The following is a 15,692-nucleotide window of genomic DNA, read 5'->3' as shown; positions in this document are numbered from 1 at the left end:
TTTATCACAATATGTTTATTGTTAAATATTCGCTTATATCACTCAAGCCTGTTTAGCTAAATTCGCATAACTCGACGTTACTTGTCTTCTGAAATTCAAATCTCCTGTACAAACCTACTTCACTCCCATCTCGAGGTCCATCCAAGCTTGACCACATTCCTGGGCTTCAAACAAATAACGTTTCCAACTAACGGATGAATACAGGATCATAATGTCTCAAGTGTGTCTTACATTCTACCTCTGTACATTTTTGTGTGCTTGGTTTCGTTCGATTGCACAAATTAACTCGCATATAACTGGTTTCGCACTGTTAGTGCCATTTTCAACAAACTATCGTGCTAATTTGACTGTTTTGTTTACATTTGGCAGCGGATTCACCTTCCTAATACTGGAGCCGGCAGCGGATCGATTCTGCACGCAATTCCTTCAGTGGCTTCTGGGGATAGTACCTAATACAAGTAGTCTCTTGTCTTACGCTCTAGAGTAGTATAACGTATAAGTACACGACAATTCAGAATGAATATATAAAACTATAATATAGTTACAAGTTGAGCACAGCCTTGCGGTCACTGTAGGTTCCACTCGCAACAACGGAGTGGAGTGGAGTCAGTTGAGGACTTATCACTTTGATTAACGATAGAACTCGTTCACACCGGCGCCGCGCATTCCGATTCCCCAAGCATTCGAAGACACGGTCATACACATTTTCAAGCAATTTTGGTATTGCTACCTGGGAACCATCCATAATCGCTCTGGGTTCAGTTTTAGATCGGAATAGCGGCGACGATGGCCGGCGTGTGAACTGCGGAACGACCGGTGGCCTCGTATGGCGGTGGCTTTTCGTGCACGATGGCTATGCTGGCTGGGTCCGGAGGAATAACCGTTGCTACCGGTGGAGTGTTCCGGTTGGCCAGGCCCAGCATACTGGAGAAGTTGAATGTCGACGAGCTTGGACTAGAGGTAGGAGTGGTACTAGAGGCGTTGGTGGTGGTTGTGATGGTAGTCTCATTGGGATTGGCTGCTGAAGGGTTGGCAGCTGTTGTGTTGGCAGGTACCATTGGTGAAGCGTGCTGTAGCAAGGCGGATGGGTCCAGCTTGATGGCGTCATCATAGCTGGGAGGTGCCACTGCTACGCTGTCATAGTCGGGTGGTTTCTCGCAGCGACGCTCCTCTGCGGCGCTGATTACATGTATCGGGTCGTCGTTCTGGAAGGAAGTGGAAATAAAACGGGGGAAATGCGTTAATAAGGTGGCCCTTCTTCAAGGTTTTATGATGTTCGAAGTGTTTAGCGTTGGTTTGACAGTCGTGCGAGTAGGAATTTAGCATAGACGTGTTAATTCGGCTCTAATATCAATCAATGACAAGGCACAATTTTATTAGATGAATCAAGTCTAGGTCGAAGAATGTTTGGATCTAACATTCTTTTCTTAGAGATGATTCCTTCAATTGAAATTTTTGCTTTCTTCTTCTCCAGCCAAAAAACGATCAATGTTCAGAAAGGTCAATATCACCTGCCAAAAGATCAAAATATAGATATTCTGCCAACATCTAACCAATAACATTTCTTTAAAATCTGCGTAAGTAAATGTGAAAATGGTGTGAACACAAAACTAACAAATTAATGCTCTAGGAATACACATCATGAATAATGCGCCAAAGCCGTAGTGGCAAATGCGCAATTATTCAGCTAGACCATGCTAAGGGGTTGAGGGTTCGAAACTCACCGGTCGAGTATCTTGTCGAGTTTGTTTTTTCTTCTCGACTTCCCTGAGTATAAAATATCTTCGTGCTTGTCACCCGATATACAAATGCAAAAATGATCAATTGGCATAAAAAGCTCTCAATTCGTCCCCTTGATGCTACAACTAGATAACTCGAAATTTGAAATTTTTGACTTCAATTTGTCAAAACAGTTTTTTTAATTAGATCTGCAAAATATCCACAGGTCTTAAGCGTGTGATTCAATATATACAAGTTATAGATTATTTTTCAATTATAGTCTCTGCGATTAACCATCACCTTGTTAAACGGTCATACTTACAAAGTTGCACATCTCAAAATTTTGATTTTCGAGTTATCTAGTTGTAGCATTAAGGGGACGAAATAATAACCATGGATGATCTCATAAGAATAATATCCGGTTATTTTTTTAAAAGTATTGAAAGAGAATGCACAGTGAACAAATCAGTGTATGAATAAAGGGTGACGCGATCAAAATTTGGTCAATTTCAACTTGACGTTTTTATATCAATTTTGATTTTAAAACCCTGAACACCCCTAATTTTGAAGGTGTGTGTGTAGGAAGTTGCTCCTATTTTGATTTTGAAATTCACTTTTCAGTTGTCAAAATGCCGTCCAAGCAAAAAGAGCAGCGTATCAAAATTTCGCTCGCGCATAGTGAAAATCCGAGCTACTCGCACGCAAAATTATCAAAATCGCTAAAAGTTTCCAAATCAACCGTTACAAATGTAATTGAAGTGTTTTGGGAAAAACTAAGAACTTAGACGGTCCAAGTAGCAGTACGAGGCGTCTGCTAGCTAATGTCTCACCATCGATACTGAAGTATGAAGTTCCTACTTGGGCAAGGCAAAGTTTCTGCTGAGGATAGTGGAGTTACGAGTGAGTATAGACCGATATCGTCAGATGCTGTACGCGTTATGGCCGGTATGATCCCCATTTGCATCACTTTGGCGGAGGATATCGAGTGCTACCAACGAAGAAACGTCAGAAACGTACGGAAGATGATCAGAGTCGGATCTAGGGAGAAGTTGCAGCACGAGTGGAACTGCGCCGTGAGAGAAAGATGGACCACCGGACCATCCCAAACCTGTCGACGTATAGGAAAAAGTAGGAAGCATGGAGAGGTGAACTTCTACAGTTCCTATCAGGTCATTGATTGGTGGTCATGGATGCACGCAGAGTTGCCACACTGCACAGATTACCCAAACATCGAGGAGACATCGCAACACGTAGTTCTTGACTGCCCAAGATTCGCGAAAATGCGAAACGAAATGCTAGGAAGCAGTGACGGTGATCTAAACCCCGACAACATCATGCAGAAAGTGTGTCAGCACGTAAGTACGTGGCACACGGTGAACAGAGCAATAACGCAAATCATGTCGTCGCTGCAACACAAAAATGGCGAGAAGACCACATGGCGTCGAACTGTGATCGGAGTAGGCTAGATGCTCTGTCGGGCCGAGTAGTTCGAGCGCCATGTAATATCGGTGATGGGCAGTTGGGGCATCTGCGATCCAGAAGTCTGTCTCCAACAGACTCGCAGGAGTGACCTCGGCACCCAACCAACCAGCATCAAGTCAACGGTGGGGGTAGACTAGGTCCACCGTCGAGGACTAGTTGAATACACTGCGAATTAACACCGGAAAATGATCGTCGAGCTGCCTGTGAACCAAAAGTTTCCCTCCACCGAATTCGCAGGACCGACCTCGGCTAGCTTCAGATCGCAAAGTAGCACCGGAAAAATGCCGTCGGGGCGCCTGTGAAATAGAAGATTCCCTCTAAAGGAATCGCAGGACCATCCTCGGCATCTGCCCGGATAGCATCGGTTCGAGAAATCTTCCGCTGCCGAAGAAATTTTCGTCGGAGTAGGATAGATCCATAAGCTAGCTACACAGTCGGCAACTACGTCGAGTAGTATTGATCAAGACGAACCGCCGGCTTCACTTCTCAACCGGAATTGCAAGACTGACCTTGGCATCCAACCAGTCCGCGCGACAAGAATACCAACAAGCACAGGAGAATCTATCATAAAAAATCTCATATTGGTCCAGGCGTGTGACAAATCGCAGGCAGAGCGAATAGAGCAATAGGTGACGAATAGGCGTAGATGCATCAATAAGGCCTCAGCCTCCTGAAGTAATGCCATAGGGTAAGCGATTGTAAGCAAATCGCTATGTGCCTGATATGTGTCGACAGAGCAGACAACGATACTTAACGGGTGGCTTCAAATGTCCGGGTACAAGTGGAGTATCAAAGCAGCCGAAACGGAAGTAACACAGCTTAATTTAAACCACTGTGATGCAGCCCAGCAGCTGCTTTGGCAGTCAGTCTCGGAAACGAAGACTAGGGTAAAGTGAGTACCTTCTGCAGAAATGGTGCAGAATCGATTATCGACGTGACGTTTTGTAGTTCTAACCTTTTAGGTACCATGAACTGGCACGTTGATGACGGTTATACTCATAGCGATCATCAATCGATTCGCTATAGTATAATACCAGGCGGGTGGAAGACAGCGCGATGTAACTCGACCCAAGCCCGTGGTTTGAAAACAGCGCGCTTTGACGGCGTAGTATTCTCTGAAGCCCTGAGGCGCAAACGGAACACTCTAGACCTGAACGGTGAAGAGCTAGTTGCTGTGATACCACGAGTGTGTGATGCTTCCATGCCGAAAAAAGTCCCTCCGAAAGAGGAGAGGCCGCCGGTGTACTGATGGTTCGAATCAATTGCAAACAGAAGCACAAAGAGAAGAACGCCGTGCAGCACTCAGAGAAGCAAAGTTAGCTCTCAAAAAGAAAATCAATAGTCGGAAACGGGCATGCCTTGGTAGTCTATGCCAGAGTTCCAACTCGAGTGCGTGGGGTGACCCCTACAGAGTGGTAATGGCTAAGACCAAAGGTGCCATAGCGCCCCAAGAGAAGACGCCCGTGTTGCTGCGATCGATAATCGATGTAACTACTCTTCCCGCATCATCCCATAAGCGATATCCAGTCGGTCGTTTAGACAGCTGAGGTAGCAATCGAGCATAGAAGGAGCGGCATCCGTTACTGCGCGGTTGTCACTCTGGATGTGAAGAATGCGTTCAACAGCGCAAGCTGGGAAGCGATAGCTCACGCACTTCACCGCCTCAAGGTACCGGTGCAGTTGTGTAAGCTTCTAGAAAGCTATTTTGATTATAGGAATCTGCTGTATGACACAGCGAAGGGGCAGAAAAGCGTACGTATTACCGCGGGAGTTCCTTATAGTTCAATTCTGTGCCCGGTGTTATGGAATGCGATGAACGATGACGTACTGAGGCTGCCGCTTCCGACGGGTGTTAAGGTTGTTGGCTTCGCCGACGAAATCACCCTAGTGGTTTAAGGCGAATCGATAAAGGAAGTATATTTGACAGTAGCGCATAGTTAAGGGGTGGATAAGGTCCAGGGAACTGGGACTGAAGTGGTTGTGGTCAACAGCCGAAAGTCTGAGCAACGGACGCTTATCTCAGTAGGTGATTGCACCAAAGAGTCAGTCCAAACGATCTCTTAGGCATCTTGGGGTAATTATCGATGACAAGTTCAGCTTCGCTAACTACGTTGAATATGCCTGTAAGAGGACATCTCCGGCTGTAGCGGCGCTTTCGAGGATGATGTCTAACAGATCTGCTGTAATTGCCAGTAAACGCAAACTCCTCATGGTGTGCTGGAACACACAAATTATCGAACTTGCATGAACCTCAGATCTTTTTTCACTAAAAGTTAGCCTTGGTAGTCAAAAAAAGCTTGCGGCATATTAAAAAATCTTTCATCGGCAAAAAATTGAAAAAAGTCGATTTTTGCATTTTTGACCTTTCCTCATATATGGGTTCATACAAGCATAATAAGAGTTACACTAATTTTGATGAATTTCAACGGATAAAAACCAATTTGACATATCTTGAGGACGAAGGAATTATCCAAAGTTTAAATTTGAGCATCATTTTCTACGTACACTAACACTATATGACCAGCCCATGGCGGTATGCCGCATTTTATATAACCATAAATTTCACTTTGACCTTCAGAATAGTATTCTATTCATAAAAACACATTGTATTCTTTCTGGTGAAACGTTCCACCTGGGATGGAGACTGCTTGTTCCATGAGCACTTCCTCAGTCATTCAGCATATCGTTTTAACTTTTTTTTTTTTAATATTTCGTTTCCGATCTAACGATTTGGAATTCTGTAGATTTAAGAAAGCCTTGATTTGCTGTGTTTTACATAAAAAATAGATCTAAATAATAAGCCCAATATGAGCAATAAGATGATAAAATGCGGTGAAAATCAATGTTTTCTTTAGAAATCACAAATTATGAATATATTTTACATCTGGTGTCTTGTTTTCATACCCATGGATTATATTGTCTGTCATATTTTGACGTATGCGACCGAGTTTCTCAAACAAAATATGAAATCCTAGATATGGAAGCACATAAGCTACACACTGCAGTTTATAGTCTTTATTCATGTATTTATACACAAAAGTTTTGAAAGGTGGTTCACTATAACACGATTGACAGCGAATGGTTTTGTAATATACAGGGTGATTACTAATTCCTGTCAGTAAAGTAAATGTTCGTAGATAAAAGATGTATGTATGAATTTTTATTTCCAGTGTACATCCTGTTTTGCACTTCTATAAAATTTGTTTTGACAAAGTTTTCATTTACCTTAGTTTTTAGTCATATGTGCTGTTTTAAAGGCATTGCACCTGGCACGCACGTTTTCCACAGATATCTATTTTTGACTAAACTTCGCTGAAAAAATTGCCTGATTGAAACAACATGTTACCACAATCTTTTAGACTTACTAGGGAATAGGATGAGACTGATTATGGAAAATTTTATCGAAAAAAATATGTATTTTTTGATTAAAATGATTCTATGACACTACCCCGAACGCCATTACCCCGAATGGATAACATTTTGAGACATATTCTAGTTAAAGAGTGGGGAGATAATTGAACGATTCCTTTTGAGTATTTCACGAGTTTGGCTCAAAAATGTATTTTTCAAATATTAGAAGATAAAAAAGCAGCTAGTTGTTCAGCAAATAATTTTTACACACTAAGTTTCTTCTTCTTCTTTCTGGCGTTACGTCCCAACTGGGACAAAGCCTGCTTCTCAGATTAGTGTTCTTATGAGTACTTCCACAGTTATTAACTGAGAGCTTTCTTTGCCGATTGACCATTTTTGCATGTGTATATCGTGTGGCAGGTACGAAGATACTCTATGCCCTGGGAATCGAGCAAATTTCCTTTACGAAAAGATCCTTGACCAGCGGGATTCGAACCCACGACCCTCAGCATGGTCAATGCTGAATAGCTGCGCGCTTACCGCTACGGCTATCTGGGCCCCTAAGTTTTGTCCTCTAATTTTGGGAAGATTCACACAGCCACATTGCAGTGCTCTGAAGAACAGCCTATTTCTAAAAGAAGGGTGAATTTATTATGAGAAGGATAGCTATAATATGCACAAAATTAGGATGTAGTAAAGTCTCTTATTGGAACTCGGTAGCCATTTCCTTTACTCATTTTTATAGGTGTCGGGCATTAAGATTAAGATCTTCTTAAAGATTTTGTTTTGTAAACGATGGTAATGGAAGTTCACCCTGAGATAGTCGCTGCAAGTGTTGTTCTATGGAACCCACCTAAAACCAACCTAATAGACGACCGTTCCGCTATCGCACTTGTACTCTTGTACATGTTAGAAAAATCGGCGGCCTTTGATTGACGCTACAGTTAGAATTTTTGTTGATTTGTGGGATTATTATTTTGAATTTCTGTGAGATAACCACAAAAAAAATATTTTTATGATTCAAGATAATGAAGAAATGATGATGCAAGAAAAGTGGTGAGTAAATCCATAAGAGACCTGTCTGTTTTAATACAAGAAGATAAAAGATAGGGAAAATTTCCGATTAGAATTATAGCAGGAATCACTTTAGTGAATGCCTTCAAGATATATTCCTTTATAAAAAGCTGTTCAAAATGGAAATATTAGTGACTAGCTTATCCAACAAAAACGTGAAAGAATAGCCTATTTAAAAAAGAAGGGCAAATTTCTGGTGAAATGTTTGCAGCTATGACGTGAATTATCACTGTAACAACGTGATGCTATGACACAACCTATATTCATAAGAAAGAAAAATATTTGTTCAAAAACAAAATTGAAATATGAACACCACCAACAAGTCCAAATACCGGTGATTATGCATCTGTTAAGCAACACCATATTGATGGTTATGGATTCGAATTCTTTTCAGTCAATAAAAGGCTTATTTTATTAAAGCCCATTCACAAATTTCGTAACGCTGAAGAGAGCAAAAGAGTTTGTGGGTGGTGAAATTTGTGAATGAACCCTTGAATTGCGAAGGTGCCCACTGAGCTGATAAACAGGCACTGTCTCAGAAAGAAAGAGAAGAATATGGTTGCCATCAAGATATTTCGAAAGAATAGCTGAAGGGAAAATATATGATGGACATTTTACCGACGAATTTTACGTGCCATTAATTACCAGCCTTCATTAGAGACGCATTTTTGCACGCAAAACAAGATACTGTACTGTATCTCATACTATTCGGGGTAATGGCTCATTCGGGGTAGTGGCGTTCGGGGTAATGACCCATTCGGGGTAATGGATTTCGGGGTAGTGGCGTTCGGGGTAGTGGCGTTCGGGGTAATGGCGTTCGGGGTAATGGGATGGAGCCGATTAAAATATATGCTTTTGAATAACGTGCGTGTTAACTGTAATGCTTCTGAAACAATGCTTGTGGCTGGAAATAGAGGTAAATAAATTAATTTGTTATCTATGTATAGCAAAGACAAATATTATAGATGTTCTAAACTGGATATTCACTGGTAATTAAAATTCATTTAACCATTTTTTTTCTATGATTACTTATTTTACTGACAGGATATAGTAATCACCCTGTAAGAGCGAGATTATGTCATATACATGAAACATGTGGGCTTCGTGGCCTTGCGGTTAGCGGCGTCAGTCGTCTAGGTGTATTGTGCCACGAAGTGTGGGTACGATTCCCGCTCCAGTCGGTGAAAACTTTTCGTCAAACGAAAATTTCATCGCTAGGCTACTGGGTGTTTCGTGTTGTCCGTTGCCTAATGTTAGTGATCGTTCAGTCTGTGCAACCTTTGGCTGAAGACTGTGGAAATTGTCTTTTATAAATTTAAGTATTTAGTTTCAGGTAGTTGATTGTCACAAAGGATATGATAATGATATGAGATTCTTTGAAATGCACCCAACCAGCGGCTGCAAGATTTCAATACAATTTTGCGTGAAAGCTTCACAGATATTGCATAAAATTGTTACACATGTAACGCTATCATAGATTTTTTTGGTTTGAAATCTACATGTTCTTTATCAAAACCTTACTTTTTCTGTGAATGTAAATTTATTTTACAAATTGTATAAGCTCTAATTTTGAATATAAATATATCGCATAGAGCTCAAACTAAAAACCTTTTTTAATCTTCCACTCTTTCATTAAAATTTTAAACAACGAGCCCAATAAGAGTGAAAATGCTTTAAAAGATCAAAACAGAGTAATGCTCTTTATTTTTAGCTTTATATAATTGTATAATTTATTTACGTTTCTACTATCTTACTATGCCAATGACCATTTTTGCATGTGTATATCGTGTGGCAAGTACGAAGATACTCTATGCCCTGAGAAGTCGAGAAAATTTCCAATCCGAAAAGATCCTCGACCGGTGGGATTCGAACCCACGACCCTCAGCTTGGTCATGCTGAATAGCTGCGCGTTTACCGCTACGGCTATATGGGCCCCTGAGTTGTAGTATGTTAACTCCAAATTTTTATAACTTTATATCAATAACTGAAGTCGATGAAAAACGGCATACCACGATGGGCTGGTCATATTGTGTGATTGTAGGAAGAAATTATGCTCAATTTGAAATGTCTAATAATTATTTTATGTTCAAGATATGTCAAATTGATTTTTATCCGTTGAAATTCATCAAAATTAGTGTAACTCTAATATTCTTCTATGGACCCATATATGGGGAAAGGTCAAAAATACAAAAATCAACTTTCTCAATTTTTTGCCGATAAAAGATATTTTAATATGCCGCAAACTTTTTTTGACTACCAAGGCTAACTTTTAGTGAAAAAACATATGAGGTTCATGCAAGTTCGATAATATGTGTGTTCCAGCACACCGTGTCCTGGCAGGCGTGGCGCTATCTATACTTAGCTTTGGATGACCAGTCTGGTCAAAAGTGCTTAGAACGAACAGAAACCTAAAGAGGCTGAAAAGCACGTATAGAATCATTTGCTAAAGAGTAGCAAGTGCATACCGAACGGTTTTTAAAGAGGTGTCTGCAACGCGTGTAAAGAGATAACGCTAAGAGGTTGGCACCAGGAATGGGATAACTCCACTAAAGGTAGATGAACCCATCGGATAATACTAAATATGTTAGATTGGTATTAAATAATAGCAAGATACTATAGACCCATGCTTTGATGCTTGAGACACGCAAAAATGTTACTTTTGCTACATTTTGTTATCATAGCTTATTAGTGTGTGAAATGGTCCAGGAAAAAAAAGATCAATTCGATTGATAAATGGGACAGGCAAAAATTGGGCCAACTTTGGAATTCTGTAACTTTGACAAAGATTGACCAATTTCAATTCTTTAAGAAGTAATGGACGGGTCAACTAATCTAGTTTTGTCCCTGTGTGTTTGCCTGTGTGTATGTTATTTTGACAACCCCCTGTATTTCAAATATTCCATCATTTGCGATACTTTAAATATGGGGAGGGTACAAAAAAAGGGCGGAGAGCTCCCTGCAAATCTTATTACAACTCTTCATATTATATTGAAAGTTGAAAACATTATATGGCACATGAATTCCGCTGTCCTGAATATAAAACACTCTGTCGGTTTATTGATTAGATTAGATTTTTAAATAAAAAATGCAAAAAGTTCAAGTATATTTTAAAAATGACCTAGGGCAGACACGAACATTCTGAAAACGCCATTATTTTTGTTTATTTCTATACTTTCAAGCCCGGGGTGCCCAGTAAACACAAACTCGTATACGATAGTGCATAAGAGTACAAATGTGGAGGCGATATAGGTACATGCGCCATAAGGCTGCATGCAATATGTACGTATATCGCCTCCACATTTGTACTCTTATATCCTATTATTTACGATGGTGTGTTCACTGGGTGTCCGGTCTCTGTGCATTCAGATCGACTTTTTTTGCCGAACAGTGTTATTCATCCATTTGCTTCTGTTGAACCTCTCATAAACTGTTATTTTTTTTTTCTGTATTTTTCATTGTTCTGCTTAACCAAAAGAAATTCGTTCCAAACGGCTCAATTACAAGCTACAATAATAGAAATCCCACCGTCACAGAGCACATCAAACCAGCAAGGTAAGTAAAACACGAACCGCTTGAACATTGAGCTCGGTATAAACGTAGATCATCTGTATGAGTATCTGGTGTAATTACCAAATAAAATTTATATTGTCACGGACATATTTGCTGATGTAAAATTGAACATTTGTTATAAAAAGTCACAATATGTTTCTCATCTTTCTTTGTCCATCCAGAATGATATATACCTGACTGTTGAATTTTCATTGATATAATTTCAAATGATCAAAAGCATAGCAAAGCTGTACTGCAGACTTAAGTGGTCGATTCCAAGACGTTCCAGTCTTGTAGTAGATTTTCTCTTCTCTTGGCTGTGCATAAGGTATCGTTGTACTTGCAACACGATAGATGTACCACTATAAAAATAATCACTTTAACAAAAAAGGTCCTAATAGTTGTAAAAACAATTAACGCTAAGTTGAGAAGCATGATCCGATTCAATCGAAACATAATACCACAAGGGAGGAATAATCACTGTATACACTGATCGGTAACTTATGCATATTAGTTCACTAGAAGTAGAAATCTTTACAAGATTTCATCACTGATTCATCACTCATTTCAATAATCCATACTCAGCAAAACTTACATAGATGCTTACCTCATTTGACGATCCTGCTCTGTTTGGTGTATGCAACCAGCAGCACATGGCCGTGCAGATCAAGCATGCTCCCGCTGTGAATTAGGAGAAAATTCCTCATAAATCATCTCAATTAGCAATCGTCACCTGCATCACAAACTTACCCAAAATGCACGCCACTCCGGTATACCGAATAGGTTCCGTGTAGTCCTGCGCTAATCCGAGCCAGTTGACAAGGGCGCCCACGCACAGCAGTATCATTCCATACCGGTAGGGGCGCTGTGTTCGGCGAGATTCCTCCAGGGACATGACTGCAAAGCAAACGAGGGAGAAAAAACAAAACCCGTAAGGTCACTTTCACTGACTGCAGGTCAAGGTTGATGAGTATCAATCACCTGTGAACATCATTTGTTGCAACAAAAAAGTAGCGAAATTGATAAAGTACAAGATTGACTACAATAAAAAAAATCTCTCTCTCAAGCACCAAAGAGCTGATAATACTGATTCACACGTTGTTCGGTCGAGTTTGATTGACTGAATACTACTAACCGTAGCTGCCGGTAGACAATCAGAATTATAGCCATCGCCGTTCGCGTGATGGAGAACGAATCGTCACCGCCGTCATCAACGGAAGGTGTACGTCACTACCACGGCCAGGAGACTCCGCGCTAAAGAGACGATTATTATAGTGTAGTTTCCACCCTTGGGCGTAGCCCGGGATTGTTGCCATCCCCTGGCCGGCGGAGATAAACATTCGAAATCAACTGGTTTTCTACAAAGGTGAATATTTGGTTTGATTTTTCTTCAGCTTTCATGTTTGTGTAAAATTACGTCATGAAAAGCTGTTGAATAATTCTCGTTTAATTTTTCAAAAGGAGCTACCTAGCATTGAGAGATTCTCTCCTTTTTCGCTCCGTTTCTATTATAACAATGCAATACTAAAGTTTTGGGAAGTTGTTCCACCACATAATTTTTTTCTGGGATTCCTTTTTATTTTCCTCCACATATTTGTCTTTAGGTTCAAGTAATTTCTTCAATAGTTTATTCCGTGAATAGTTCGAATTTCTCCATCTCCAGCAATATTTTATAATGGCAATAAAGAACAAACAGAGAAGTTTGTAGTAATTCATCCAAGTATTAGTCTAAGAAGCCACTTTCAGAAATTCTTTAAATATTCCTTGATCGTAAATTTCATCTAACAATTTTTTTTTGAAGAAATCACTTCAAGAATATTTTAACAATAGTCTGTAAAATTCGTCTAGATTTATTCTTCACATATCTTCAGTCATCCACCAATACTTTCAACGACGCCCTACACACTTAGAAAATATCACCGACTTCGGTAATTTTTTTACCGAAATAAAAACCGCTGAGCGCTCGGTAATGCTTTCGGTAAAGTTAAGAATTACCGAATAATCTGTAACTTTAATCAACACACAGCTGTCAAAAATTTACAGTATGTTCGTAGAATATTACCGAACGAAATGTTAAATACATTACCGAACGCTTTGTTCGTAACAGCAGGTAGAATAGAATAGAATTATAAAAAAAACAACGAAATTTATATAGGAATCAAATGTAATGAATCAATTTATTTCGCGAATTCTGCTGTTTCCTTTAGATGAAGAGTAGGCCATTGAACACCGTCAGCGGGATCAGGTAGGACATCGGACAACAATCCTGGCTGTTTACCCCCTATGAAGAAAACCGCTGCCAGTGCGATTCCGTCATGGGTAGTTGTGCTCGTAACGCGATGCTGCAATCCGGGAACGTAAATTGGCGGCTGTATACTACAACGAAAACATTTATTTCCATCTTCATAGAAACACTCTGGTCATACTTACGTAAAATACGTACCGGACGCTAATCGCGCTGCTGTAGTTAAAAAAACAGATGCTATTCATCTGATCTTTGTTGATTAGCACTTAGAGACAAACATGGTGGCCTCAGAATTTTCAAATTACCGTTTATTCGGTAAAGCATTGAGCATATTGAACTGAAGTACGCTAAAAACTTACAGTCTACGGCGAATCTAAACGATTTACAGTTTTTTCGGTAATGAAACGACGATTTCGGTAAAACTCGTGGAATATTGTTTTGATTTTTTTTTATACATTTAAGGTTTTTCGGTAAATCTGGTCTGCATTACCGAAACCTCAGTTAAATATTTATTTACAGTACGTTTCCGGTAAGATAATTTACCGAACAACGAGAAAAAATCTAAGTGTGTAAAATGCTTCAAAAAATCAATTTTCTTTTATTCTTTTAGAAATCCTCAAATAAATGCAGTCCAGCTTACAGTATGGCCCATAAAAAATGCGAAAATCGTCATATAATGTTTTATGGCATAGAAAATGGAAACGAAACAGAATTGCAATTCATCAATTGTTTAATTTGATCTTTTTAGACTCTGTTGTCACTATTGAAACAATGTTGGCTGAGCAGTCTTAAGGGAATTAAAACGCTAGTTTTTTATTTATTTTCCCCAACGCTTCGGTCCGTTTGGGACCTTCTTCAAGGATTCTTAAATTTAAATATCAAAATAAATTTTTGAGCCTCACAAGTAATTTAAAGTCAATTATAATTACCAATCACTACGGTTACCTAGTCAAGAGGTCATTGTTGAACTCTCAAATGTTATGCGGAATTATCGGTATAAAATGGAAAGTTTTAAATTACACATTCTTTGTCATATTTTTATCGTCCTACACTGTACTCAGACTACCGTCACCGTTATTGTTTGTTATTGTTATACCATTGAAGATACTACTAATCCTGAGTAGCGTATGTTGGTTCACTGTGTAAGCACAGCTGTTCTTGCAATAATGGAGTAGCAACTGCGGGCAGTCAATCAGCCTCTGGAATTATTCTAAACTGATAATGAGCAGGTCCAGAAACTCAGAAAATAAATTAATCCAAGACATTTTTCAAACTGTTCATGAATAAAAAAGGAGGCTTGAAATTCGTGAGCGAACTTTTAAGGTCACTTAATTCCCCCTGACGGAAATCCCAGCTACGCCCATGCCTCCACCCGTCAGCTGTTTAACAAATCGGGGGTGCGATCAACGCACGACGACGGGTTGCTTTCGTCACCGAAACTACAACGCAATGCGAAGTCAGGGTGGGAGGAAGAGAGCTTGGTGACCGGTCACGCACTTTTGTTTGGTCAACTTTTTATCATCAAAAGAAAGTCCATTCATGCTTTGCCGGGGGGAGGGTACAAATATAGAAAACCCATTTAACGGATTACGTGACCTTACCGAAGAATTGTGAAATTCCCACTTTGCCGGGGTAGAACACGCCTACAAGGGCCGATTGGGGAACCCCTCCCGATGGGATTCAAACCATTCGAGTGAGGCAATACCACTTCAGTATACCGCGCAGTATTATTTCAATTAGCCGAGGTAGAGCTATAATAGCAGGATGACGTACTCTTAGATGCAGCGGAGACAGCTTTCTGATAACGACTCCCTGTGTATAATACTGGCTTCGGAGGAAATATAGGGCTCGGCCGAATCGATTAACGCTGTCACATTGCACAGTGTTTGAAAAAGTATTCAACTGTGTTTGGCATGGAGGCTTGATTGTAAAATTAAATAACTTTAATTTTCCAACATGCATTTTTGGAATAATCTAAAGTTTTCTGTCAAATCGTACACTAAACATCAGAACTTTAGGTTTGAAGGACTTCCTGTAAGAGCTGGTGTTCCTCAAGACAACATTTTGGGGCTACTATTAAACAATGTTTTTGCATTCGACTTACCTGAGTTACCTCAGGGATGTCAAAAATCTTTGTTTGCGGATGACACAGGCCTTTCCGCCAAAGGACGAAGCCTGCGTGTTATCTATAGTAGATTGCAAAAATGTATGTATACTTTTTCTTTATAATTGCATAAATGGAAGATTTCTCCAAATGCTTCCAAAACTCAAC

General features: G+C 39.9%; 1 protein-coding gene across 4 annotated transcripts in view; it reads right to left on the bottom strand.

The window, feature by feature from the left end:
* Nucleotides 1-15,692, bottom strand: part of LOC5568491 — a 133,271-nt gene continuing 117,579 nt past the window's right edge. For 3 of the 4 annotated variants that reach the window (XM_021846075.1, XM_021846077.1, XM_001658032.2), the window contains exons 2-4: nt 11,926-12,072; nt 11,783-11,856; nt 1-1,205 (exon numbers count right to left, since the gene is read on the bottom strand). In XM_021846075.1, coding sequence (XP_021701767.1) covers nt 765-1,205; nt 11,783-11,856; nt 11,926-12,072 — 662 coding nt within the window. In that variant the 3' untranslated portion in view covers nt 1-764. Of the gene's footprint in view, nt 1,206-11,782; nt 11,857-11,925; nt 12,073-12,156; nt 12,318-15,692 lie in introns of those variants that run through there. The other variant, XM_021846076.1, reaches the window with a different exon arrangement.

This window comes from Aedes aegypti, chromosome 2, assembly GCF_002204515.2.
Source record: "Aedes aegypti strain LVP_AGWG chromosome 2, AaegL5.0 Primary Assembly, whole genome shotgun sequence".
Classification (NCBI taxonomy): Eukaryota; Metazoa; Arthropoda; class Insecta; order Diptera; family Culicidae; genus Aedes; species Aedes aegypti.
The sequence above is the reverse complement of the archived record's forward strand: the minus strand, read 5'-3'. Positions and strand labels throughout refer to the sequence as shown.